This window comes from Varroa destructor, unplaced genomic scaffold (assembly GCF_002443255.2).
Source record: "Varroa destructor unplaced genomic scaffold, Vdes_3.0 BEIS01000005.1, whole genome shotgun sequence".
In the NCBI taxonomy this organism is placed as follows: Eukaryota; Metazoa; Arthropoda; class Arachnida; order Mesostigmata; family Varroidae; genus Varroa; species Varroa destructor.
In genome coordinates this window covers 12677237-12704099 of record NW_019211458.1, presented here as the reverse complement: position 1 = coordinate 12704099, position 26863 = coordinate 12677237, and the positions used below count along the sequence as shown (strand labels likewise).

The window sequence follows — 26863 nt, the reverse complement described above, 5'->3', positions numbered from 1 at the left end:
TACATAGAGAGAGAGAGATCAATTGCAAATATATTTTAAAATGTATAGCTTGCAGTTTTTGAAGCGAGACTGAGTCAATTAAAACTTATGTGGATGCTAATCATCTCGAAAATCCTTTTCAGTAAAGCCTTTATTTATAAATTCATTTAGGCATTCTTATTGATAGTTCAGAAATACTAAATTTTCACCGAACCTAATAATTATTATATAATGTCTTTTTTCAGCTACATGTAATGCAGTCCCTAACAAACGATGTGAATCCTATCGACGATTTAATTGTAGTACTGTAATTATACGGAACCTAATTTATGAAGTATGATAAAAGAGTTGAGTTTATCTGTGTGATATTTGAGCAGACAGAGCGCATTAACTCGAAATAAATAAAATTGTGAAGACATCGATAATGGCCTATACCTCATTGAGCCGTAGCAGAATAGCTGCGTCCATCTTGGGAGTGTACGTGCACTCAGTCGCGTAGATACGCTCAAGCGCAATTTCTACAAGCTGGCCTCGATGATGGCATGGGCTCTCCACGGGCCGATCTGTCGAATATTTCTGCAAAGAATAGATACAATATTTCCGAGCTTAAAAACGAGTTTCCTTCGTTTCAGAATTCGCATCAAAGACATGTGATAAATTATCTATCCAAATCTTATTAGAAGAGTAAGATTAGGGAAGATGGGATTAAATCGGAAGAAGAAACAGCCGAATCAAACGAATAAGATAAGCGTTACCGTTGCTTTTGAGCGCCATTTTACTGAAACTTTTATTGAATATATATGTATTTAGAATTGGGAATTCAAACTAAGTACTACACAATCAAATTTATAGATTGAATGAACGCCTACTTAAAATAAATAGAAAAACGGCCACACTTTAAACATTCTAAATAAACTCCATTAAGTAATTTACCGAACGTGGGGTACCCATGACATATAGATTTACTTTCTAACAAAATAAGAACGTACGATACCGTAGAGATAGGGCAAATATGACCCTATTCTATGCGGCGGATACCGATATTAACGCGTGCATAAGTTTCATTACTAAATAACTTGAGACTATCACTATTCAATGTGTTATGCACCTGTTGCTGAAGACGATAGCCCTGTGAGATGCCCAAAGAACAACTTAAGGTGATGGTTTGGACTTGCGGGACCGTTTTACGTCCAATTACGTCATAGTGGGATGGGCAGGAAGCGTACACATGTTACCTCAAGCTAATAATAGTACTAAAAGTAGTAAAATAAAACTACAGCGGGTTGCATTTATGCCACTAATCCCATATTTTAAAGGTTAATCTTCTTTCCATGTCGTCATCATGGGACCATGGGCTAATGATCAACTATTAGATAAGAGTTCTATAACGATTTCATTCAAATTATTTGGTATATTTAATAAAAAATTAAAGTTTTAAATGTTTGAGAAGTTATTTATTCATTTTAGTGGTTTGCCGCTTGGTCCATCTATCATTATAATGATCGGACGTAAGGCTACAAAGGGAAGCGGAACATTTCCATTAGAAGATAAATCGAATGCGATATCCAAGCACATCTTTTACAAGACACAATAAAGCTATCCTATGTTTTAGATGTGTTGCAACTTCATTACTCCATACTTTTTGATATTGCTCGTAGCATTCTTTTTTACTATACTAACTATCCTGGCCACCGAACGAACAACAGCATAATGTAACGTCGTACGAAAATAAAACAATGGACATCGTGTAATTTTGTCTGTCCATCTATAAAGAAAAATTAAGGTTAGACTTCATTAGCATGAAATGGATCCATAGTTGATAAGACCTGCTATTAAACTACCGAAAAAGTCAGGTGATGACTTAGGGGTCAACATATATGGATACTCAGTATATTTACTCTTCATAATACTTGGTATGCAGGTAGTGTCAAATCCGCATATAGAATGACTAAAATATATATACCTTATGGTCAGACTGGAACACATGTATGTTAAATAAACGGTACCAGTTTACTCATTGAAAAGAAATTATCTAAAAAATAGATAGACGCTCAGTCAAAAGTGTTTGCTTTTCTTGTGACCTAGTACTTTCAACGGCTTTGAAAGACGTTCTTTCTTTTCCCTTCATTAGAGCTACGAGTGCTCAGCAAAAAGCATTTTACTGAAAAAGGTGCACCTACATAAATACACACGTTTCTCTGTGACGACCTTCGAACAAATGCTTGTAGATAGCTGTAATTCCCCAATTTCTGTTTTTCGGCGTGCTATATTGTATGTATTTAAGTATGCCTTTGAATGCTACTGTGGGGCAGGAACATATTGCATACGCTTCGTACTACTAGCGTCTGCTCAGGGCAGGCAAACTTGCTGCAGGTAGCCCATTGTCAGATACACACGATTCAATAGTACGAACTTTTTACTCGATTATCTTCATTCGCTATTCATCCCCATCGTTCGGCAGTGCCAAAAGCGCCTCTTCGTTTTCCTACCGCTCTGACGATCACCAATAAAGCAACTGGCAAATAACTAATGATAATTGAACACGCTAAAAGTTGGTCAGATTGTGCCGAATCGAAATTTTTACCTGTCCATGCGCCGTCGAGGCAATTGAAAACGATCAAACGTTTCACCGTTGGGCTCCCCAAAAGTTCCTTCTTACTGTTGTGTGGTATTGTTATGGTGCTGGTGGCTGCGAGGTCAGCACTAAATTAACAAAGTATGTAGGCGATAAATAGACGACCGGCTGGTTGAACGTGCGTCAAACGACGCCATGCGTTTCGTATATCCGGAGCCCAGGATATTGGTCAAATTTTCGTGCTGGGTCAGCGGTGCATATTCGAAGTGGGCTTGTCCACCTTCTCTGGTCGACCAACTGTAACGTGCTACTAGGCGACCGTCGCGTGAGCAATGGCCTACAGTCGATGAGAAACGTAACACACACTGTCGCAATGATATGGTTCGACGTTTTGTTCGAGAGATGGACTAAATTATTTATTTTGAATTGTCCCATTGTATGCATGACACTTACAACCTAGCGATAGACGTCAGTGGTTACAGGATACTGTTGGCTATACTTTTTCGGATTAATGTTTAACAATTTTGTTCTCTTGGTTCCGGATTATACGACACGCTGACCTTATAGTGGTGACGAGGGAAATGGCAGACTCCGTTTCACACCGAATACAACAAAGAAGCGGCGTCGAAGAAATGAGCATATGTACTATACTATAATTTTTATAAGCATTGTGAGTTTGCAAAAGGTTACATTCGTAATAATGGCCATTATACAGGAGGCCCACTATATTGGATGCAATATGCATTCTAACTAATCGTTCTCAGAAAAACATCAACTACAGTTACAGGCATCCTCTCAGAAGCGTGATTAAGTAACAATTACAGCACCAATAATTCGGGAAGAAGGTATCGAAATTAGTTTGTGAGGCACATACGTCCAAAAAAGGGCATTGATAGGCCTATTTTTGTTTTTCCTAAACTTTAAGTTTGTTGGTAGTTCATGAAGTTTACGCTGTCCCCGAAGGTACGCAGTTATTCTAATTGAATAACATTGCCAAAATGAGGAAAAATATTTTGAAGAGTAGATAATGTGACGTCTGAAAGATTTAAGAGATGACCGTCCGTTTTAGCTTAAAACCGACGTGAGTTTCTAAACACTTCCCATCTGATATGTTTGTATTTATGTCAACACAAGAATACGCCTTAGATACTTCTAACGAGTTTTCCAAGACAAAAGGAAAACTGCGTGGTTTTGTCAGCATCTGAAGCGCCAACCTCAACATCATTCACTAGCGATCAATGGGAACGGAAACGGCAGACACTGTATACTCAGTGAAGACTAACTTTATCATATCATTAGTGGAACGCTATTTGAATTAGCAGGCCAAAAAGAGCCTGGGATTTTTTTTATTGAAACCAACTCATGCTAAAGATTTGCCTAAACGTAGGATATGAATAAGTGAGACTATCTATATTAGCAATCTTTAATATTGCAACTTTTGAATCGTTTCTATAAACGTATTTCTGGCTATAGAACTAGAAGATGCTATTCCATATTCAGAAACTTGAAAAATGAGGCCCTCGTTCGGCGCTATATTCAACCCGTACACCGATGCTGACAAAAAGAGTATTAACACGGCGTAGTAATAAATGCTGTCCTTTTTTTCTGTGACACCTTCGGGTCAATAATAACGGGTTATCCATTCAGCTACGCTTTAATCAATCGAACGGTGAAATGAGTTGCGCTACGGCTTTTTTAAAAGATGTGTGATAGAGTCCAACCTCCGCCCAGTGCTGTGCTTGGCTAATCTCTAGCCCAAAAAAGCAGGACATTATAGCGCGTCTTAGTTTAAAACGACGTCAATACGTGCATCAGAACTGTTTCTGCATAAAAATAATATTGCTTAGATGACTTACGCAAGGTTGGCATGTTCGCAGGTTTTTTTATAGGCTGATCGTTATAATTTTGTTATGAGTAACTCTTCTGTCGTTTGGCAAAGCGGTTTATAGATCGACGATGCGTGCCTACTTTTAGAAATAGGCTACTTTTTTTCCGCTTTGTTCGACCACCAATTAAATTTGTTCGATCAAAGCATACAGTATTAAGTCGACTATAAAGTATATCATCTGTTCGGCTATGTGTCAGTTGATTTTAGTATTTCTATCGCGCTAATCACTGCCACCAAACACAGCGGTGCTTATGTGTACTTATGATACTTAGAAAGATCCTTTTTCTTTCCAGGACGTTTTCCGGATGCGCAGCTAACTATCTGGGGCAACTATGGTCTTGGGTTGATCTTCCACCAGACGCTGCTGAGCTGCGGGCTTCTCATTTATTTAACGGAATTCATGGAAAGCTCAGCGGTAAACGGTGGCATTATTGAAAAGCGACCTTTCCTTCTTTACTTCTAGAAATTTTCACGGTCAGCTGAATTCGGTTTGCCTGAGAGGTGGGTAAATTCGTTGCCTTTAACTTTAGTCCTACTAAACTCCATGAACGTCCCTCATAATTTACGCAAGCGTAATCAAAATAACAACAAGAACCTTCGAATTTAACAGGATTTCCTGGTGGACACTGAGCATGAGTAATGCCTATAAATATACTAGTTTTCGGATTACTGAATATCGCTATGTTGCTATTCGTTGTAAAGCCAACGCCACTTTCCTAAATATTATATCAAGTGAGTGTGAACAAGTTCTGCAATACATCGGTACGTAGCTTCATTAGTATCTACATTGTCAGCTTCGTATCGCTCGAAACGGGTTCTTTAATCTATCTGGTAATAGAACTAACACGACGAGGACTATTATTCTTGCTACTATTGCTTATATGTATATTTTGTCTTTTGGTAAAGTGACAGGCATTTTGCAGTATCTGCAACCAGGTTGAACGATTTAGATACCTGCCGCTGGAAAAATTTGCTGCTTTCAATGTACTATTATCCACGTCTCTGTGTAAACCGCGTTGAAGTAACGACAGATATTTGCCTTATGATCAGGGCAAAAAAATTACCGGTTATTGATTTCTAACTTTCGACATTCCAGGGTCAAATGTCGATGTTTAAGCGGCTTTTTTGGACCGCTCCGGTTTACTTGTAAACCTTAAGATTTTTGCTTGGTGCGTTGTTCTACAAACATGAAGCAGTAAAAGCTGGTATTTATATGTATCTTTGCCCCACTTGTGAATACTTGTATATTTGTGAGCACAGAAACGCTGGAGACATGTTGTCAACACACGGGCACTAATAATATTAGCTGACAAGGAGGTCAAGTTTTGCGTGTTTCACATATTCGCGGTCTTAGACGTAGCACTACGCAAAATTTGCACAGACGACAGCGGCGACTTGAACTTAGCTGATTAGCTTCTCTGTAAGCGAACATTATTTCAACAGTTAAACGTTTCCTTTGGAGGACTGGCCCATTTGTCCTTTTACACCTATTCGTGAGACTTTATGTTTACCCTATTTTGTGTAAAGTACAAAATGGTTATTAATGGAAGTAAAAAATAGTTGCTTTAAGCGTTGTTAGTTTCACTCGTTGAACTTGCTTAGTTCATTTGAATACGTAGGCCTAATAGTACGCCCTAGAAAACCTGAAAAAGATCGCCCACTAGAAACAGCGTCAACTTACGTTATCATGTAGAATCCGAGCCAGGTATCTTAGGTAGGCCTGACTGACCCCAAAGCAAAGCGAACTCCTCGAATAGACAAAATGCTCGCGTCCGAACAATTGCAGTCGGCTGACCCCCGGCCGATTGGATTCTACCTCGCCAACTTCGAACGCAATTTGGGCAGACGCGCCGCTGAGAGCCAAAGAACCCGAGTAGATTTCGCGGGCACCCTTCTGAGGAGTGAAAACACACAGCATATAGTTCGATCTTACTTGCATAATGTAGCATTGGTGAAAAAAATCAATTAATAAAAACTACAGCAACGCTTCACTATCGTTTTCCATACCGATGAATGGCCTACAATAAAAATAGTTAGACAGGATTTTCGTCGCTGTCTCTGTATGTTTCTAGTGAAATCTTAAAATCGCTCTGGTAATTTTTAGATCAGTACTTCTACTATGATTTGATATTTTTAATTGTATAAGAATATTTGCGTTTGCTATTATCTATAGTTATTGCTTTTTTCGACTTTTTTTTTAGATGCTCTGCTTTAATCTGCTCTACCTAGCAATCTCACATCAGTGTATAAGCGGAGACGTCTAAAGCTCAAGCACACCATTATCTCAGTGGCCTCCATAGCCCCCTAAATTGCATTTTTTGCTCTTTTTTCCGCGAAAAAGCATCCTTATAATTTGGCTCAGCATTGGTTTCGAATCAAAGATTGATTAAGAACGTGTAAAATAGCTACACCTACATACGTAAGTAGACCGCGAAAGCTTGAAATACAATTATTTTTCATTCTTCTAGTAAAACTGTCATAGACTCCGCATGAGTGAGTAGAGATTTCTTTTTATCTATACTGTATTTACTATCGCTTCTGGTTAAACAGAAATATACACAGACAGAACTAGTATCGTCCGAGAACAGCTTGGATCTGCGGCAGACTGTAGACCGGTGGTAACACGGCAGCCTAATCTTTTCTGAAGACTGAAATAGTATTATCATAGTTATTTCCTGCTACCAGCCACACTAAATAGCAAAGTAGAAATGGCAACTGTTCAAGCTCGCTAATTAGCATTTGCATGTGAACACCTATTACGGCGTTCTTTATGCCGGCGGATGAATTTCTCGTCGTACTTCTATTTCTTTGCTGTTGAAGATCTGACACATCTTCACATTCGCTTTCAGTGAAGTTAACTGAAAGAATAATCAGGTAAGCAAACTTCAGCTCCCAATCCCTCAATTCAACGGCCTTTGTCTGATTACAACTTTATGGCGTCGCACGTCACACATATGACGCTTCTAAACTTAAATCACCTCTCCGAATGTACAACTAACGCGTACGCTTAAGTAAACCGCTCAGGGATGAGCGAAATAATTGCTTAAGCTATTAGAGCTTCTTCTTATATATATATATATATATTTTATATTAACCTTCTTATTAGACATCATAAGCGTCGGAAAGATGGACTTACACTTTTTAGGTATTTGGTACGGAAAACTTTGTTTGGTCTATATATTGTTTCAATAGAGGGTATGTCTATAGCATTGTCTAGCAGTTTAAAGTTGCACTTGAATGCAAGCCATATAGATGATAAATAGGTAATCATTTTAAGCTTTAAATAAAAGTAGTAGTCATTATAATAATTTTCACATAATCTTGTTTATTTGTACGTTTAATCAAATCTATCCGGTAAGCTTGATAATTTTTCTAGGTGCAAATAACACGTGTCCTTAATGTTGTTGTTGTAACCAAAGCAACTGCAGAATTCAACATTGTCCTTTCATTGTTCACTCGTGAGACGTGTAAAAGAAGCGTTTGCACCGAGATCATAGCAAATAAGTGATGCACGATCGTTTTTAAACCGATTATCTGTGTAGAACTTGTTTTTCTTCATAAACCCTACTGCGTTACTGCAAAGTGATTACGATATAGTATCAAATCTCGCAAGGCTAAGTTGTTATGTATGCAATTAAAATTTGAATACTACCTGGAAAAGAAATTTTAGGGGAATAACGAGGGCCAATGTCACTACTTGAAACCAATGCCGTATCTCATAAAGAGCAAGGCTTTTATCTATAAGAAAGTGCGCTTTCGTATTTCGACAAACGGTCTGTCTGCTTGCAAATGTTATCATTACGCAGTAAAATGTTTAGAGACATATTATAATTTAGGTCGTGTTATCTAGGCCTTATTATAGTACCAGGTAACTTCACTGAAGGATAAAACTGCGCACAAACCTTCTGGATAAAGAGATAACGCATGTGTGTAGTCTCGAGTCAATGAAATCTATGACGGCTCGGTTGCCGTAGATGTATGAGATGACATGTTATAGACCTCGTCTAAGGTGTTCCTTAATAACCTAAGGCGTAACCTATTTGCTTGCTAATATTAGGGACACGTTGTCGTCTAGTTTTGAACATGGGCATAGATACGCGACTCATTTGTGTCTGGAGCCAGCCGTCTGATGGGGTGCATAACGGCAACAGCGGACGTGAAACTCGAAGCATAGAAGATCTTGTATGAGGCTGCAAAATCGATTCGGAAGATTAGTAGACGGCAAAACTGCGTTAACGTATTGTCGCAGCGTCAGTAATACTAAGATCATTGGTAATGATCATAAGAAAGATTTAATCGCATACATTCAACATGATAATGGTCGCGGATGCTTTCAGCTTGGCTCCAAACATCGAAATGACTCCAGTTTACCTTCAATTTACCCCAGGATATCATCGATCTAACGAAACTATGTTGTACGAGTGTTTGTTCATTCTATGGACTAAGCCATCGAACATTTTCTTTTAGTCAGGTAGTCAGGACATCATCCCCTTATTTGACATAGCAATATCAATACAAAAACAAAACGTAAATTATTTACATAATTGTTTGACTTCAGGTAATCGTCAAGCTGGTTAGCTCATTCTGCTTGCGACCCTTTGCGACAACTATCAAGAGTAAACGCTTCCATATTGTTTCCCCCCCCCCCCCCCCCCCGCCCGCCCTGCACTGTATATCATATCACCGATACTGTAGTAGTTTACGAGATCCAAACTGCCAATGTATGACAGTTGTTTTCATCTCCATTAGTCAACGATTTAGCCCTTCACCTTAGCGGAGTGTGTTGGTATTCTCCCTAGAAGATAGTTCGTGGAGAGCCAGCCATACAGGCCTTCGTCTCGGCCACTGAGGACGCCCGCACTACGGAAGTTAAAGCCTGAGCTTCGCAACGCGCACTCCACAGCCATTAAAGCTGTATCCGCGTCGCTTTTGGCCGACATACTGAAAAAAGAACGGTTCCTGAATTGAGTACATATTAAACCTTTTCGGTGTTACTATAGAGACTTAGACTACATTGGATTCATATAACGATAATTACTGATGCTGCTCTTATTGCTACTAGTCTTTTCATCAACGTAATGATGACAGCCACTGTGATCGTACGGTAACACGTTTACTAAATTGAAAGGCACACTGCGGTTCAGGTTCGAAGTAGACGCGTTCCGTTCCGCGCTGGCAGTGCGCCATCTGTGCTAATGCTTGATATTAATACCGGACGTAAAATTTAAAACGGTGTTCAACAACGTACTGTATAATAATAATTGCTGTTATAGCAGATAGCAATATTCAGTACGCAACGTTCATCCATATAAGATTTTTGCCTACTCCGCTAATTTCGGTCATTCTGTTGATTATGAGCATCCTAATACAGAGAACTTTTCATTCATAATACGGAAAAACATTCAGTAAATGACGCATCATTTTAAACAGGTAAAGTAAGCAAACATTTTTTAATGACGGTTAGGGCTAGAAATAGAAGAAGCGCAAAAAACTTTAGATTGAGTCTAGGCGAAACCCAAAAAAACGCCTTCGCAGTGCGAACAGATATTCTTCATGCAAAAATGTCATGATTCTTTGCTTCTTTCTGTTCTTCTATCTTTTCTGCTGCTTACCATCGTTCTTTGTGCAATCTCGGTAAGAGAAAAAGAGGCGGTGCGATATTTAGGACCGCGTACTGCGCATGGCAACTGGCCTAGAAGGCCGAATCTACCGTTGATGCTTCCGGTCTCTTCGTCTAGGCGCTAGATAAAAAAAATATGAAAAGAGGCAAACTGACACCGCTGCAGCCACTGCATAGATGCCCTTGGTGAATGACCACTTTGTTGCGATACGCGCGTCGCCAGGGTCGCAGGGACAACAGACTGATTGAAAGATAGAAAGAAAGACAAAGAAGAAAAGCCTAGAGAATACAGGCTCAAGGCTACGAAGGCACAGAAACGGCACAAATGTCGGAGTTCGGGAAAATGGGAAGAAAGGTGAAAAACCGTGGAGCAAAGGAGATCGCTTCGTTTCTGGAATTTCTGCTGGTCCGATGTGTATGATAGCGTGAAAAGTAGGTATTAGCGAAATCTAAGGATATATATATATACATACATACATACTCATAAACAATAATTAATAGTTTCCTCTCGGAAACGAGCACCTTGTAGTGTCGATGCTGAAATTTTTTACGTAAAACACTATCTACATACAGCATATATCACCTTAGGTAGATATCGGTTGTCAAATCAACAGCAGTGACTCTGCCCCGCTTTTTTCAAGGGAGTACCGCAATATGAAGGCAGATGTTGTCTATTTAAGAAAGACATATTTAACCGATGGCCTCTCATTATGCCTAATAAGGTAATGCGAGAAGAACTAATGAGAGCAAATCTGTTCTGGGAATTACAGCGTTTATGAAATGCCTTGAAATTAAATCGTTTATTCCCCTTCACGTGACATTTTTTCAGTTCGAGTAAAAATTAAGAGTGTTCTTCGCCCACGCGATTCATTCTTTATAACAACTGAATAAACGACGTTGAGGTATGTACTTTACTATAGTTTTCACTTAGCATGACATCGACTTCTGTGCCATGTCCGTTACGTCTGGTGGTCCTGATCTAAAACACGTATGCTTTACGCGCCATACAGACCCGTACGCATATATGAAAGCAGGTTTAGAATCATTTACCGACTATTATATACGATACGAGTTTTTATATAATAAATTCAATGTCCTGTCCGGTACATTTATACGAGTTCTGTAACTCGATCTATTCTCTATGCATTTGTTCCGTACGCTTAGTGATGGTCATGTTACACTCGGCTGGCTTCTTCGGTCTTTAGTCTCTTTACAATTTTTTGCTACGTGTGAATAATGTATGATGACAATGTAAAAATGGATAAAGAGGTTAAAATTTCTAAGGCGGTGTTGAGTGGCGCAGAGACCAACCTACGGCGTTTAAGCATAGCTTACAATAGCTAAAAACGAAAGGCGAATAAAATACAAATCAATACCAATAACTAAGAAAACAATTTACATGTAAGTACGGCGTACCTGTCATAATTATTATTGGGCCATGATGACTATCACAAAGTATTCTATCGAATTCGTCAGCTCGTACTTGACTATCCTAGATTCTACTCTACGCTCGAGTTATGTTGAATGTGGCGTGTTAATAGTCCCGGACATTTATGTGCTAACTACAGTATTCCGTAAAGCGATTCTACCGAAACTACGTTTACTCAACGATAGAGTGAGAAAGGCAACCTACCCATCCCGTTCATCCTGGCTGTTGCCCGCATAGTGATTACCCACTCTTCTTCGTACTCGCCCTTGGGCTGCATCGCGCTCATATCTGCCATGATAATTTTGTAAATTAATCCCCGCTGATGTTTCGGATTCAGCTGCCGTTATGTCACTAGGCGAAGTAGCTGGAGTCTCGCCCGAGAAGGATAAGGTCTCGGCGTCAGCACCTTTTTCCTGTTCTTCTTCGTCGTCGTCGTCGTCGTCGTCGTCGTCGTCGTCGTCGTCATCGTCGTCACTGTTTTCTAGCTGAGAGTTTTTGTCAAAACGCCCAAGGCCCTCCGAACGCAGAATGTTTAACTTTTCCTCTTTTCTGCTCCCTGCCTCATTAGAAAGAGCGCGCAGGGCGTTCGATTCATGTAGACCAATATATTGATCCCTCGTTTCTATTGTAGTAACCATATCGGCAATTAAATTAGCCCAACGCTGTATCTTGTTCCGACTTCGCATGCGACCGCGAGCTCTTGGGGGTCGTGGCGTCGTCGTTGTGGTAGAACGCACCTCGCTTGGCTTCGGTATCGTAGGTCGCCTGAATAAATATATATATATATATATATATATATAAGTACCGAAAAGACATGAACTGTATCAATAAGACAGAGGAGCATAGTAATCGAACTTGCATGCAGGTCAACAAAATGTATTAGATTTTTTGGAGGGCTGCCTACCCAAACCACGTGTCCTAGTTCCATATGAAGACCTCGTAGCTAAGCCGTTCACACATAGCGCTTCTTGAGCTTAAAAAGTCATATATCTGCACATATCATGACCTGTAAGAACCTATCTGGAAGAATTGATATTTTGGCGCTGTATTTAAAAAATCGCTAGGACAGACAATTGTTTAGTGAGAGAACATACTTCCAACTGTATGCGTTCCAAAGGTATGCATGTAGCAATTGAGTAACAGCTTTGCTACGCTAATTGCTATTGCTCTGTCTTGGTAAAACTATTTAGGGGGCGCTTATTCTTTCGTTGATCAAAACTATAAACTCATGAAGAAGTAAAAAGAAGTGTAATAGCGCAGCTGAACTTTCATTGTCAACATATTATATGCTGCGCATTATAAATATATAAGGAAAGGTACTAGAAATTTATTGCAAACTTTTCTGGCATGTCCGCTTGCTTCCCCTCGGCAAACTAAAGTACAACAACAATAGCTTGACGCAAAGATTTCAAAAGTCAGTCGTGATGTCACCAACGTATGTGTGATACTTATGTTATATGTTGTATGCCGCCGCTTGCTTGCTTAGGTTCACGATCATCGTAAGACGATGGGTCTGACCATCATGATTTCGTGACACCCATCCCCTCTCATACTTCAGCCCGCTCTTGCTAATCCTAGCAGTCCAACAGACTTTTGTCCCGTTCTCCTCCATGGAGACCACTGTATCACGATTTAGTCACTGCCGACTTTACGCCGTAAATCTGTTGTCCATCCTCTCTCAATCACAACATACTTCACAACTTCAACGAATGTTTAGACTCTTTTATTATTATTAGTACTATCGTTATTTGTCTCTAAGTATGTCAGCGTTTAAGGAGGCCGTGCGCTTTTCTGGTTGTATACAGTGCAAGTAGACATGAAGCGCTACATCAGCTTCGTCTTTCTGTACCGATGGTAAAGTCCTAAACGCTTTCTTCTTTCAAGCAAGGTCACGTGCATATGAGGAATAGACGAACCAGTCAGACAGCAACCAGAAGCCCTGTGAATCAAAGACGTATTTTTTGCCATCTATAGTGCCCTGCTATCCATATATAGTGGAAATAATACGAGACGTCACATATATAAAAAGGCCACAACCCCACAAACTTGCTCGGTTTTGCTTGCGTGTCTCAGTTCGTTGCATTAGTCTCATATTGTCACCAATCGTAGAGCACTAAAGGCAGCTAGATTTTTTAAAACATCTAAACCTCATTGTTAGCCGACTTCCCATTAGTCAAGGTGTAGATTCTACGAATGCCATACGAATCATGCTGATAATATACGAGCACCAGAACTTACTTGCTAAGTCTTAGTCCCTCAGTGGCTAGTAGGTAGATAGGCGTCGTGGGACGTTGTGCTTCGGGCACGTATTCCTTGAGCGTGTCTAACAGGCTTGAGATATCGCGGGATGCCCTACCTGCAACACTGCTAACTCCCGCTGGCGTATTGCCCACGGGTGTTGACTCTTCTTGTCCAGATAGTGCCGGGGACTGCATGTAGGCTGGTTCAACTCGGCGCACGTGATGAACCTGGCCGGTCCCGCCCGTTTTGGCCCCTTCCCAGTGGTAGAGTGTCGCCTCTGTGTAGCTCACGCCTAGTTCCACCACGATGCCGTACTGGAAGTAAACATACCGGCAGTTGAAATAGAATTTCACATAAGTACCTATATATTCTATAAAAATTGTTTATTTAAGGAAGGAGTTTCAAAATGACAATAGTCAATATCGATTTCCCTGGAAAAACTCGAAGCATTAATTCTCAAAGCAACTTCTGTTCTATATTAATGTGTAACATGTAATAAATGTAAAATATAACAACTAATCCTAATAAGAAGAAATATCTCAGCATACTGACTATACAAGTAAATTCTTGCCTATTTGAACTACTTTTTATGGTATTGCTAGGGTGAAAATGTAGCGATGCACTTTTTTCGTTGGCAATAGAAGCTATAGATCATTAATTGTGTAACGTTACTTCATATATCAAATCTAAAATTTAACATGCAGATATCTAGGTACAGATTATGCTGAGATGGTCGGACCGCATGTGAGTCTCAAGGATTGCGTAATTTGTTAGTTATTAAATTAAACGCTCCTGAGCTGCTTTCGTTCTTAAGCATGTATTAGGATGAAAATTCACAAACCGTACCTTCGTGTTCTTTATCAAAGTATTTACAGGCACGTCAAGCCGCTTTGCCATGATACACCTCTATGCTTCGAATTTTACGCCCGGGGTCACCGTTAGACATTCCATCACACGGCTAGTTCCCACCCTGAAACGAAGTCTGTCTATGCCCAAGTTCAAGCCTAAACCACAATGTGTCTCTAGGATTGGCAGACAAATACGTTACCCACTAAGCTTGCCACGAAACACCTAAGCTAAGACATCGTCTCTTCACCTCACGCGTCTGATCCCGTGCATCGGAGTTCGATAGAACTTCGTTAGTTCTTCGCTCATATGCGACCAAAAGATAGACTAGCTAATCAGTAGGCGAACATACAGCAGAAATAGCGGTTAAGCGTTGAAGTTTTCATTCGCTAGCAGTTAATGATCACCCCATGAAAGCAGAGAGCTTCGAATATCCACTAATTGTACAAAATAGATTACAGCAGAATGCGAAGGCTTGGCGGATGCAGGCGAACTAATTTCTAGCAATGGCTATACATTTGTGAAGAGAAACGATTCTCAAGCCTTCAGACCTAGGCATATATATATATTAAGTGCGACAGAAATCTATTGACGTAGCCGTCATTCGTTCTCGCTCGTAGCAAACGCCGTATACTAATAAACAATGAGAAAAGCAGAGCTGTTCTGGCTTGGCCGAAAGCGTCGAACGCAACGTCGCTCACACGTATCTGTTCGATAAATAAGGCGACATAATATTAGGGGCAATGATGAATGATTGACTGTAAACATGAATGCATGTACATAATGATGCCGCTCGTAGCTTGACCAATAGCAACAATAATGTATCCTTAAATCAGTCGTTGAAACGTCTGCAATTCCGCAGTGTCCATTGGTGCTTTTTAGCGGCACAACTGTTCTTCGAAAGTCTGCTTAGCGATCCGTTCTACTGCAGCCAAAACTAAGTCACTTCAATTAAGTAAAGAACTCACGATACTTTGTAGTACTGATGATAAAGCTCATATAACGCCAACCAGTTACCACTGAACTTAAAACAGGCTGCTTGCTATCGCAAGAGGTGCTACAGTTTGTTGAATAATCACAAAGATACGCCTTAGATTCAAACGACCTTAGGTTAGATACAAATATTCGGTGCGATCACACATAAATATGAATAGATGCTTGTCGTGTTGCTGTTGTCGTTGTCTAAAGTGTTTGAGCTCGTACCAAGTGAAACCGAAAAAACAAAGAAAACAACAATCTAATATAGCAACAATTGATAAGTAGAACTCCAGCACGTATCTGCACTGGCATATTGAATTTGATGATTCGCTACCGGCTCATATTAGACCCAGGAAACGTTTGACAGAACCCAAGGACAGTATCAATTCATTATAATTTTTTACGACTATTTAGGATCGCGCAGCTTTAACGAGTTATCGTAGATGATCTAAATACGAGACGCCTACGAACAATCCTACGGCATTTTTTCACCTAACGGGTCGATTGAGCATCATCTTTACGCTTTACCGGGCAATGCTTAGTATACTGTACTATCTTATATCAAAACGAAAATAAACGACATACTTGCTACAGATGGCTAAAGATACTGTGAACTCCCGCGGATAATAATGGATACCATCTTTTTTAGCACATTGTCATTGTTAGATAACCGTACCTTCTTCTAATTAAGCATTTATAAATTTATGCGCAATGGCGATTAAAACAAAAATGCATATCTACAGGAAAACAACAAGGTGTAGCATGTACGCTGTGGGCGTAATAAACGATAAAGGCACAAAATCAACTCTATACGTAAATGCCTGTTTATCATTATAGGCTGCTGTTACCCTGACGGCTAACGCTATAGAGAGTTTCGGTTGCCTATGATGATGATGATGATGCTTTTGAGTTTTCCAACCTGTAGATATATGATTTTTATATGATGTCTCGGACCGATTAATATACTGGCTGCAAATGATCCTTGGCTATTTCAAAAAACCAGCATGGCAATATATATATATATATATATATATATAGAAGCTAGAGGAAAGAATCAGTGGTTCTAACATAAACTGAATTGATTGAGCCAAATGTCCCTAGCTCCAATTTTTAATTAGGAATAATTAGTTTTAAGGTGATAAATATAAAAAACTAGTTGTTTTTTCTAGCTTCTGCTCATACCTATGCGGTACTATCCGATCGTATTATCCTAGTTGTTCCACATCAGCCAAATGCGAATGAATTCGATGGATGAAGAACAATGGTAGCGAGCGGTGCAACAGGGGACGCCAATCCCTGTGCTATACCGTTGACACTTACCACGAAAGGCACCTGACCACCGGTGAAGAAGAAGACGACAAAAGCGAACCCGAGTCCGCAAAGCCCCGTGATGCCACACAACAACGCTAACACCTTCCAATTTGTATAGTACAAAAATTCGTCTTCGGATTCTGCAACGTAATAGAAAATCAGGAAAGGTAGGTTAATTCATTGCCGCCATAGCGATAAATTGGAAGAGCATTCGGTACAATCGTACCTGTCTTATGTGTTTGTAAAAATCAAAAAGCTAAACTCAACTCGTCAAATTCAACTTGTTTAGATCATGTCTAGCGAAAAAGCCAACTACGCAAACGTATCACTCTCATCATTCTTTCAGACCTACATTTCCATCGGTCTATCCATAACCGGCTAAGTCATCGGTTATCATAGATATCTAGTAACGAGTAATGTCCGCCTATTTTGCAAGGGTTTATTCGTTCCTATGGCTTTCGCATTCATTGTCATCTGTCTTGTTTCGAATCTTAGCCAGAATTAAGATGACACTAAAGGTATAACCTGTAACTCAGCGACAGCTTGGAGTGAAGAGTATCAATTAGTATTTTATCTAGTGACATACAAGATACACTCACGTTTATATCGAAGATACAATGTGTCCCCTGGCCGGATGTTTTGTGCCCTCAATGAGCCTCGGGTTGAGAGTAACCGATTATCTTTAGTGTACAGGCCGATGCTTGGCAGGTGAGACAACTTTTTGTCCTGTATAGTTCAGCACCAATAGACAAAGTTAGTTGGACGATAATGTAAACAATCTCACCATCGACTATTAAAAAGAAGCACTAAACTACAACAGCGTAAAGCGTCAAACATGTCAAATAATAACAATAAGTCTTCCTTTTCTATTCCTACATACATAGTGCAGAAGCTTTTTTGTTGCGTAGTTTCTCTAAGATGAAAACATTCGTGTGGTGATCAATCCATTTTTACACAACAATTTCAACCCAAATAAGTAAGGAATATTTAAACCTAGGGAGGTAGTAATCAAGACCAATGATCAGATGAACATTTTAAAAGTTTTCTAACACAGCATAATAATAATAAGTCTATAAACACCAACTTCAGTGACACGCTAAGCTCTATAGCTACTTTGAAGAAAATCGTCACTGTAGACGTCATCCTTGCGTCTGTGAGCAAAAAATGCACACGAATTAAATCGCAGATGCAGTTTTCTGCACAAGTATCGACACTTTTTTTTTTATCTGGTAAGTGCCAAATCGAAGTCGACTGTAAAAAAGGTTTCTTATAGAAGTTTAGTCGCTCTTCACCGGTCCATCGCCGTTCAGTTCTTTTGGCGATTCGTAGCAACAACGACATATGAGTGAACATTCCTGACTATTCCGGTTGAATTAAATGATTTACAGCCTATTACAACGACAATGCATGGTCCACTTTATCTTTGTACACGCTTTTTAAACGGCTGATTTTAAAGATAATTTTAATAATGGTCATGATGTTAATGCTAATATGGTTTTACGACGTACCTGGCAAGCGGCTCCGATGAGCGAGTCCACCGTAGCGTTTGGGTGAGTGCTCACCGTGAGAATGCCCCCTCCGCCGGGGAGCTCATTTAACACGTTTACCTCCATGCCCATCGCTATCAGAACCGTTCAAAAACTTGCCGATACCGATTGAAAGAAAGTAAGAAACACACATACATATACGTAAATGATAATGGTTAATTAAAAAGTCGATTTTTACGATTGCACGATAGATTACGTTAGACCTGACTAGCTAACGGAATGGTTATGATAACAATATGGTGGGACGACGTACAGTTACGCTCTTGACCGGGACGACCTCCTCTGTCGACAGACCCAGCGGGAAACCGATCACAGCTAGGACGGGCTCGTGTACACTTTGTTTTTGTTGTAAAGAACCGTTATTTAATCAAGTTTGTCAGCGCCAGTAAGTCTATCCGCTCCAGATTTGTACAATGAAAGGTTGCAAGAAAGAAGATGGATATGGGATGAGAAGATAGGTGAAATAACATGCACGCCCATTGTGCCTGAAATAGTATAGAAAAATTTATTTATCGATATTAAGGAAACGTTTTTTTTATGTGCTCTAGTATGCCACGACTCGGAACATTTCTGGAGGGGCTCTTTTTCAGATTTTTTTCCATTTATTCTTCAAGTAACGGTATAGTTTGTAAACGGAAATGACGAAAACATATCTGGTGTGACTAATGTAAGACTTTACTTCGCTTAGGCCGAAATCTGTTTCGTCTACCAATTTATCTCTACTTTCGTTTCTCTAGGCTAATAATGAAAGAAGAATATATTTAACTAGATATGTTTTTTATAATCAAATTTATATTTGTTTGAATCCAAAATTTCGATGCTATCCAGTCTTGGGCTAGCGCAGTGTGAACCCTCTGTGATTCAATTGTCTTCCTGACTTGCAATACTCAGACACTCTCCAGGATCTTTTTTTGCAAGTCAGAATACCTCTTTTTTGCAGCTTATTCGCATGACTGCGTCTTGCGGCGCACATGGTAACACGGAGGCAGGACGAGGTAAACCTTGTAATTTCTCGTTCCTGAACGTGTCCTTGTTTAAAGCCGAAAAATAATTTAAACGACGCTTAATTTCACAAGGCGTACAATTAGGTAATCGGCCTCTTATCACCAGTGAAAATTAGCCCTACAAAAATTTAACCTTGCCGCCTATTTCAACTCTGCCTTATTGACACGTGTTTATTTATATCGATTGATGTTATCGCGGTTACCATTATGTTGCATTTTTTATGGATTTATCAAAGTTAAGTATAGTTATTCAGAGTCAACATGAAAATTGCTGGAAATAGCCTGACTTTTGAACAGCGGACTCAAAACAAGGACCTTGTTTACGTGATTCAAATCTTGAACAAGGGTAAATACACATATTTTACTGAGTATTTTACCAAGAGTCCTAAATGTTGAATTTAATACTATTCAAATTCTAGGGTTATGGAATTTTCAGTGGATTACGGGGGGGGGGGGGGACGCGTCCGCAGAGGTATCGTCCGTCCGGTTGTATCCCAAGGGATCTTATTAACCATCTCATAACCATTCGTTTTACCGTCGAGGTACGTTCCGAAAGACACGTTAGCTATTTAGGTATATTCCGTTCAAGAAATCATTACTCAATAAAACACAAAATCAGAGTGGCTGAATGTGGTATGCATCGATAGGGGCGTGACCTTCTAGGGTCGACCTGACATAGCAGTTATACGGTCTATGAATTTATAGCTAGAATGAGATTTGATTTGTCATATTGACGTGTTTAGCTTAAATGATACGACTGTACATTATCTTCTACTAAATATGACGTAACCAAAAAGTAACAGGAACTATATGTGCCTATACGCCCTTATCGAATCGGTCCCAAGCTTTATCAATTTTAGTATACATTTTTTTGGTCTCACTTATCTTAGATTGATCTTAGACTTATCTTAGATTAGCCGAAATCCCGAGAAAAGGGCGTTCTTTTCGCTAACAAAAAACTTGTGTTGTGTATCTATAATTATTTGCATTTTCATACGTGCACATAGTGGCAAGATGTTCAGAATTTTTTAGCTTACCATAAAAATGCGCTGTTTCTACATAGGATTTTCCGAAAAGCATTGCTCAAACGGAACAGTAAGCTACTAGTCATTCAGCTTGCGCGCGCTTGCTTGCCATTTGCCGCGAGGATAACAAAGAGATACGTCGATATCGGCCGATTCAGCGAGTTATCTTTTCGATAATAGAAATCTTCTCTATCTGTTCAATAGACAATCAAGGCAGACGTCATGTAGAGACGCCCGCCCGGACTATTAAAGGATTGTAAAATTCAATTTTGGTACGTGACGCAGTATGAAATAATGCAGGCATGTACATGTAGCATAATAGAAAACCTTGAGGAGGTATTCGGGTTACAGTAAAGATGAAAATATAATTTCGGAAAAATTGCTTTTTGTTGGCCTCATTTGCCTGCATGTAAATAATTCAGCATATAACATAATATACATGAAATTAAATGATTTCAATATGAAAATTTTAAGCTATTTGTGGTGAACACAAAAGTAGCTTAAACAGGTATGGAAACTTAGGTTAAATAAATGTTTTGCATTTAACACTAAAATATTGTTTTTAATTAAACTATATTAAGAAATTGTGGCGATATTTGTGATACGAGAGATTATATGTAACACAATGTAGCACAAACATATGCTCGAAAGTTGACTCCCATAAAGATCATTCTCAAAGGCCTCTACTACCCCACTATCGAACAATGCGGCAGCTGATGGAAAAGCCACGCTCAAATAAGTAAACATACTCTAAATCTCTCATAACGTGTCCAATGCTGCGGATCGAGCATCACGTCGGAATTTAGTCCTGTGGAGTTCATCTGTAGCCCTAGATTATCTACATAGACACAAAGACTAACAAGGTAAACGAGATAAACCTAAGGGTAAAAGCGACACCTGAGAAACACTACAAGTCCATCTGCATTAACGAGCATATTAACCTGAATATGTTCTCGGCAGCCCCCTAACGGACACAGAGAAAGCAGGGCCCTAAGGTTGTCACGAAGTTTGCAGAACCCATCATACCCTGTAATCCAATTCTCTTACACTATTTACCTCAGCAATGCTAGAGTCCAAATCGAGACAGCCACAATAATGATAAGGCCCTCTAATAGTTCCAGTCTTTATTGCAACTTTACTCTCAGTTTGATGTTCGTAATTTTTGAGAAAAGCCAAATAAAGCTCTACATAAGTTGAAGGGGCTACCCAACGTGTTCACGTTTGCGGTGGGTTAGGCGGTAGCGTGTTTTTTATATTCTCTACATTCAGTTTTTGCGTGAGTTCGATTCGCGTTAAGAACGAAGAAGACTTGTCGTTTGAGAACAAACTTTCTGGTCCATTTCCCGTTTGGTACGGTAGTGGCTACAACTGTCATTGTGTGCCTTGTGTCATCATCTATTCAACTTTACGCATAGAACAACATTCGCTTGCTAGTGGCGGCGGCCGTAACCATAACAACAAGGCCTGAATATTAGGCGGTGTTAAGCTTAATAAAGAAACACACATCTCGCGCGTCTATTCATCCATAAGGGCGCTAACAGCCTTACATTGAGTAGCCAACAACCAATGGAAAAACAACATATAATGTAGTATTTCACATCGGACCTAACGTTCGGTAGTGGAAGCCTGCTCTCTACGGCCTTCGGCGGGGAACTCCAGTGTGTTCAGTTATCCAGTGGATTGCCTCTTCGGTGACCGCCGTGATAATGAGTACCGAACGATTCAGATCCGGAGTGAACATGTAAGCGTTTGCTTTAGGTGGCACGCATTAGTAATCACTACAATTCTATCGGATATTCAATCTAAGGGAGATATAAATGAAATCAGCTACTTGCGATATGTCTTAAAATCAGATCGGCAGGCATTTTTTTTGGGTAATGGAATGTTTTCACTTATTACACGTACTTGATTATACCGACGGATGATCACCGTAGCCTTGGCAAATTGTCCGATCAGATCCAGCTAACGCCAGAGGCATTCATAGGATATATGTTCTAACGAGCTACAAAATAACTAGCGTCGATAAGGATCGCAGTGTCGCACGCATTAAGGCATAAGTCCGCACTGAATCGAGAGAGCGCCTCACCCACGAAGATGTATTATGATTGGTATCAATGGATGCGTATGTTATCGATCGCTGTTACCGGTTACTGTAAAACTTGGCCTGGATCTCTGCCGAGGGGTGTAATGCGGAACGAGGTCAATTACGCTTAAAATAAAACGATTGTATACCTATCAAGAGAGAATGATCTATGGCTCACAACTGGCTATATTGCAAAGTCAAAAAGGATACGATCCTCGTTCTGCATCGTTATGCATTTGTTCTGTGAAAACTAAAGTCGAAAGAATATAACTAAGTGAAAATAATTAAAGGTACAACTGCGATAAAATCTTGTACATAACCTGTGCGTATGTGGCAATGCTGTTCCAAGTAATGTATATCTATACGTGCCGCCGTGTACGCCAGGTAGTAAGCCTTCTACCAGAACACTTGCTACTTTGAAATCTACCTAAATTACCATGTACATGACATTCTTTTTCTCTCCAATCAATAATCCGTTTTCCTCCTCATTATCTGTCCTAGACATTACGATTCTAAAGAAAGAAAAATGGGAATGTTTGATCGCATTGCTACTACTTCCGCTACCACAGAAGTGAATAGAAATACTTTAGGTTATTCTGAGCTTCCTTCTGAAACATCTGTCTAATATCTGGGATGGTGACAATGGCCCCGAATAATCAACTAAACACAGTTCAAAACTTTTTAGGCCTCGACACTTTAATCCAGAAAACTTTTCTTTTTTTTTTTCAAGCTAAGTACGACTCAAATATGAATTCGCAAAAAACAAAAACATTTAGGTGACAGGCGTGACAACGAACTTAGAATGAACTAATTAATATCCGCCAATAGTTTATTTTATTCATATTATGTTATTTATTCTGTGTTAAGGAGTCCAATTTACCAGATGAATATCACTAGCAAAGCTCACTTAAAACACGAAATTTAACCTCTTTTCTTTTCACGATACAAACGACCCTCTTGTGGTCGTTTCAAACGAATGGACGGGTACACGAGGCAGAACTTCGAGTTTTTACCTCTTCTACTGCCGCAGCAAGAAATTTTTTTGATAGAAAATTATCATAATATTGGCGCACTATTATTGCAGAATAACAATGTACGCAGGGTATATTCAGCAGTATAGCAAAGATATGTGCTGAGTCGTCTCAGCAAATAAAGTTAACTGTACAACTTTAGAAATGAGAACCAATTACGAATTTGCAAGATCCCCGATACTGGCAATACCTTGACCAAAGCAGTTTCTTCGCTGGCAGAGGTACCTTTTGGCCCTCCGTTTTCCATCGGTAACAGCTTACTCTTACTTGATTCGTAAAGGTCGGGCTTCGTTGCTTGAGCCTAGCTGACAGAATGAGCAATGAATGAAGGTCGAAAAAAAAAAGAAAATGAGTTGGAAAGTTCAACCCAACAGTCTCAATGGTAGATGCGGTAAAGTGCGCTAGTGTTTTTTGCCACTGACACAACTGTGTTGAAGAGGTTGGATTATAATATATACGAAGAGAGAGATACAGAGAGATGCTTGTCTTTCTTCTCCAATGTTTGCTTCTTCCTCTTGTTCTTATCTACACAGAGCTTCGCCTTCGCGTTACCCACACCCCAATTCACCGACCTTCATTAATACTACCAGTCGTCACATGTTAGCACGGTGTGGGATGACTATATAGCTAATGTTATTGCCTCACTTGCTAAATCTATGCAAATGGTGCTTTTGTCAGCGTAAGCACCGTACTGGCCAGAGCTATATTTAACGTTTTTTACGCCACCATAATCCGACAATGGTCGTCGCGATTCGACCATAACAGCAGACTTTTCTATTCGCGGACTAGCTACGACGATGGTTCTAGCACTAGTTTTTGGTGGCGGGAATATTGGTACCAGCAGGCCCGCTATTATGATATAACTTAAACGAGGCGACATTACCGAGGAAATTGCACCAAGTTCAGAATAGTATGCATTATTATTAATTGTATGATATATCGTTTATAGCTTATGAGTGTAAACTTTTATTTTTTGCACGATAGTTTCCGTAGCATACCATATGCATAACAGCATAACGGAAAACAGCCGTGACCATATCCTTGCTTCACACGATTTCATTTCAACTCTTATAGGCTTCTATTGAAAGCTGGAAACAGAAAAAAATTAGTGTCGATAGAACTGAGACATAGAAAAAAAATAGGCGCCGAGCAAAACACGCATCGCAGAAAGAGTCTGTACATTGAAGCGTTTTTATTTGTTCGTCGTAACGAATTTTACACCCGGTAGTATAGTCTGGGAGGTTGTAGTAGCCTCATCCGGTTTAAGGCGACCGAATCCAAAAGCTTTCTTCAAAGTCTTTGAGCTCATATCAAGAAAGCTGTGTCAGGAATCAGAGGAGGGGGGTAAAACGCATGGTTGGAAAGAGCGACGTCGGGCCACGCAGAATCTCGAGTAAATGAGTCAGTGGCAGCAGTGTTTCATTGTAAGAGAAGCAGCGACCGCTTTGGGTTGGCGTCATAGCACTTTGTTCACGAGAGCCAACGAATGATTTCTGCAGTACCTAGATGACAAAGCCAAGTTCCGGCCCTAAGTCGAAATTTTGAGAAATAGCCGGCAAATAGAACTTCTAGAGGTTCCCCAAACTCCCGGAGGCGAAGAACTAACCGGGAGTCTAGCCAAGCAATCCCAAATGCTGCTACTTGTTGAGTCTTCCTGAAAGATTTGCTCCTGCCCTTGGAAGGATCCAATATACGAATAGGCAATGAGCATACGAGGTGTCGTCCTTGTTGAAGGCCAGAGAGGTGTAAGCAGTAGTAAAAATGCTTGACAAATGCAGCTGTAATTGGTTCTAGCGAATACGCTATGTCTGCTCGAATGGTTTCTTACAGCCTATATGTAGTTTTCGAATAGCACTTGTCTGTGCGCCTTTTTGAAAGCCATGGGAACCTGTAAAGCTTCGCCCCGCAAGAGAAGACAGAATCTGTATAAGTCAACGCAATCTAGTGGGTCGACTAATTACATTTTGCGTCATGTGTGTTGGTTATTCGTGGGGCCTGCCACGTTAGCTTGCGTATTTTAAAGTCTCTCAGCCAGACAGGGAGAAACTCTATAGACCAAATGAAAGGACGAACTACTAACAAAGAAACAAAAAATAGGAAAAGGCCAGACAGTGTAACTGTATATGCTTCGAGCATGCGTCCAAACGTATTTACCTAGAATCTAACACCGGCAATAGCCAGCAACTAATCTTGTAGACGGGCTATGTCTAAGCCGTATGCATTTCATCATTTCTAGTAATATTACCCCTTTTTGCCAATAATGACCACGGGGACCAGACACGAATGAGTGCACTTTTAGGCCTACTCCTGGTGGCACCGTTTTTTTGGTGCTTTAGGTCGTGGTAGGACACATGAGGTCATAGGATCTGTCGACGGGCTACAGTAGCAAATCATAAGCGGGATGCAAACACTGGAGCAGACCCGTTGCTTACGGCTTCTCACGTTGTAACGCAGTTCACGTAGAAAGCGACTAGGGGAGTAAGTCCGTTCTACCAAACGCCGCAGACACGCAGGGCAAAGGCACGTACTGAAGACACAACAACACATAACAAAAAACGTAAGGCACAGGTCTGCCCACGGTGAACTGGTGCAAGCCCTTAACGGAATAAGAGGTTATACCGTTGGTGGTTGACGATAGAAGAAGTCAGCAGTGAGTTGCGCGTCGCGTTTCTGCTGGGTGAGGGTGCTGCCCCTTGCTTTCTCGTATGCGTACGAGTCGTCACACAAACTGAGAAATAAGAAGGAAAAACACGGGTGCGTTTGGCAACGATGAGTTCGTTGCGATGCCTTGGCAACATCAGCATGGATAGGAATTGCTGAAAGAATAACTGTTACAGCCGTTCATTGGACATGCGAGCCGCAGACAAAGCCAAACAAACGAAAAGAGCAGTCTCGTTACCGGCAAAAGAGGAAGGAAATCTTCAAACAAACGTGGCAAGCAATAGCTCTGGTGGAATCAGTCGAGGAAGAAGTCTAGACAGACAAACTGAGTGGCAATCAAAGGCGACACACAAACCGCTAGATATAACATACAAGTTGAAACATAGTAAGCTTGCGATTTCCACTTCTCATTCGGAATGGTTTATCATGAATTTAAAAGACCCGCTGGGTCCACCGATGGAGCTGCTTTGATGATTTCTACAAAGCAATAAGCAAATAAAAAAAAAAAAAGAAAAACTAAATCATTAAAACGTTTTGCATCCGTGATAATATCCAAAAAAAAAAGGCCAGTTGGCTTCTGCTCGGGTTATCGTGAGCTGCCAGTAGAATGCGAATGATAAAATACTGCAAGTGACACGCAGGGCG

The 26863-nt window shown here is 40.2% G+C and overlaps 1 protein-coding gene across 7 annotated transcripts in view; it reads right to left on the bottom strand.

The window, feature by feature from the left end:
• LOC111251791 (uncharacterized) overlaps positions 1 to 26863 on the bottom strand; it is a 134863-nt gene that overhangs the window by 34844 nt on the left and 73156 nt on the right. For 3 of the 7 annotated variants that reach the window (XM_086989821.1, XM_086989818.1, XM_022808808.2), the window contains 9 exons: positions 18668 to 18899; positions 18376 to 18508; positions 17467 to 17593; positions 16877 to 17007; positions 13730 to 14046; positions 11696 to 12256; positions 9212 to 9383; positions 6124 to 6336; positions 415 to 555 (listed from right to left, as the gene is read on the bottom strand). In XM_086989821.1, coding sequence (XP_086845947.1) covers positions 415 to 555; positions 6124 to 6336; positions 9212 to 9383; positions 11696 to 12256; positions 13730 to 14046; positions 16877 to 17007; positions 17467 to 17593; positions 18376 to 18486 — 1773 coding nt within the window. In that variant the 5' untranslated portion in view covers positions 18487 to 18508; positions 18668 to 18899. Of the gene's footprint in view, positions 1 to 414; positions 556 to 6123; positions 6337 to 9211; positions 9384 to 11695; positions 12257 to 13729; positions 14047 to 16876; positions 17008 to 17466; positions 17594 to 18375; positions 18509 to 18667; positions 18900 to 25802; positions 26357 to 26863 lie in introns of those variants that run through there. The other 4 variants (XM_022808809.2, XM_086989820.1, XM_086989817.1 and 1 more) reach the window with 3 other exon arrangements.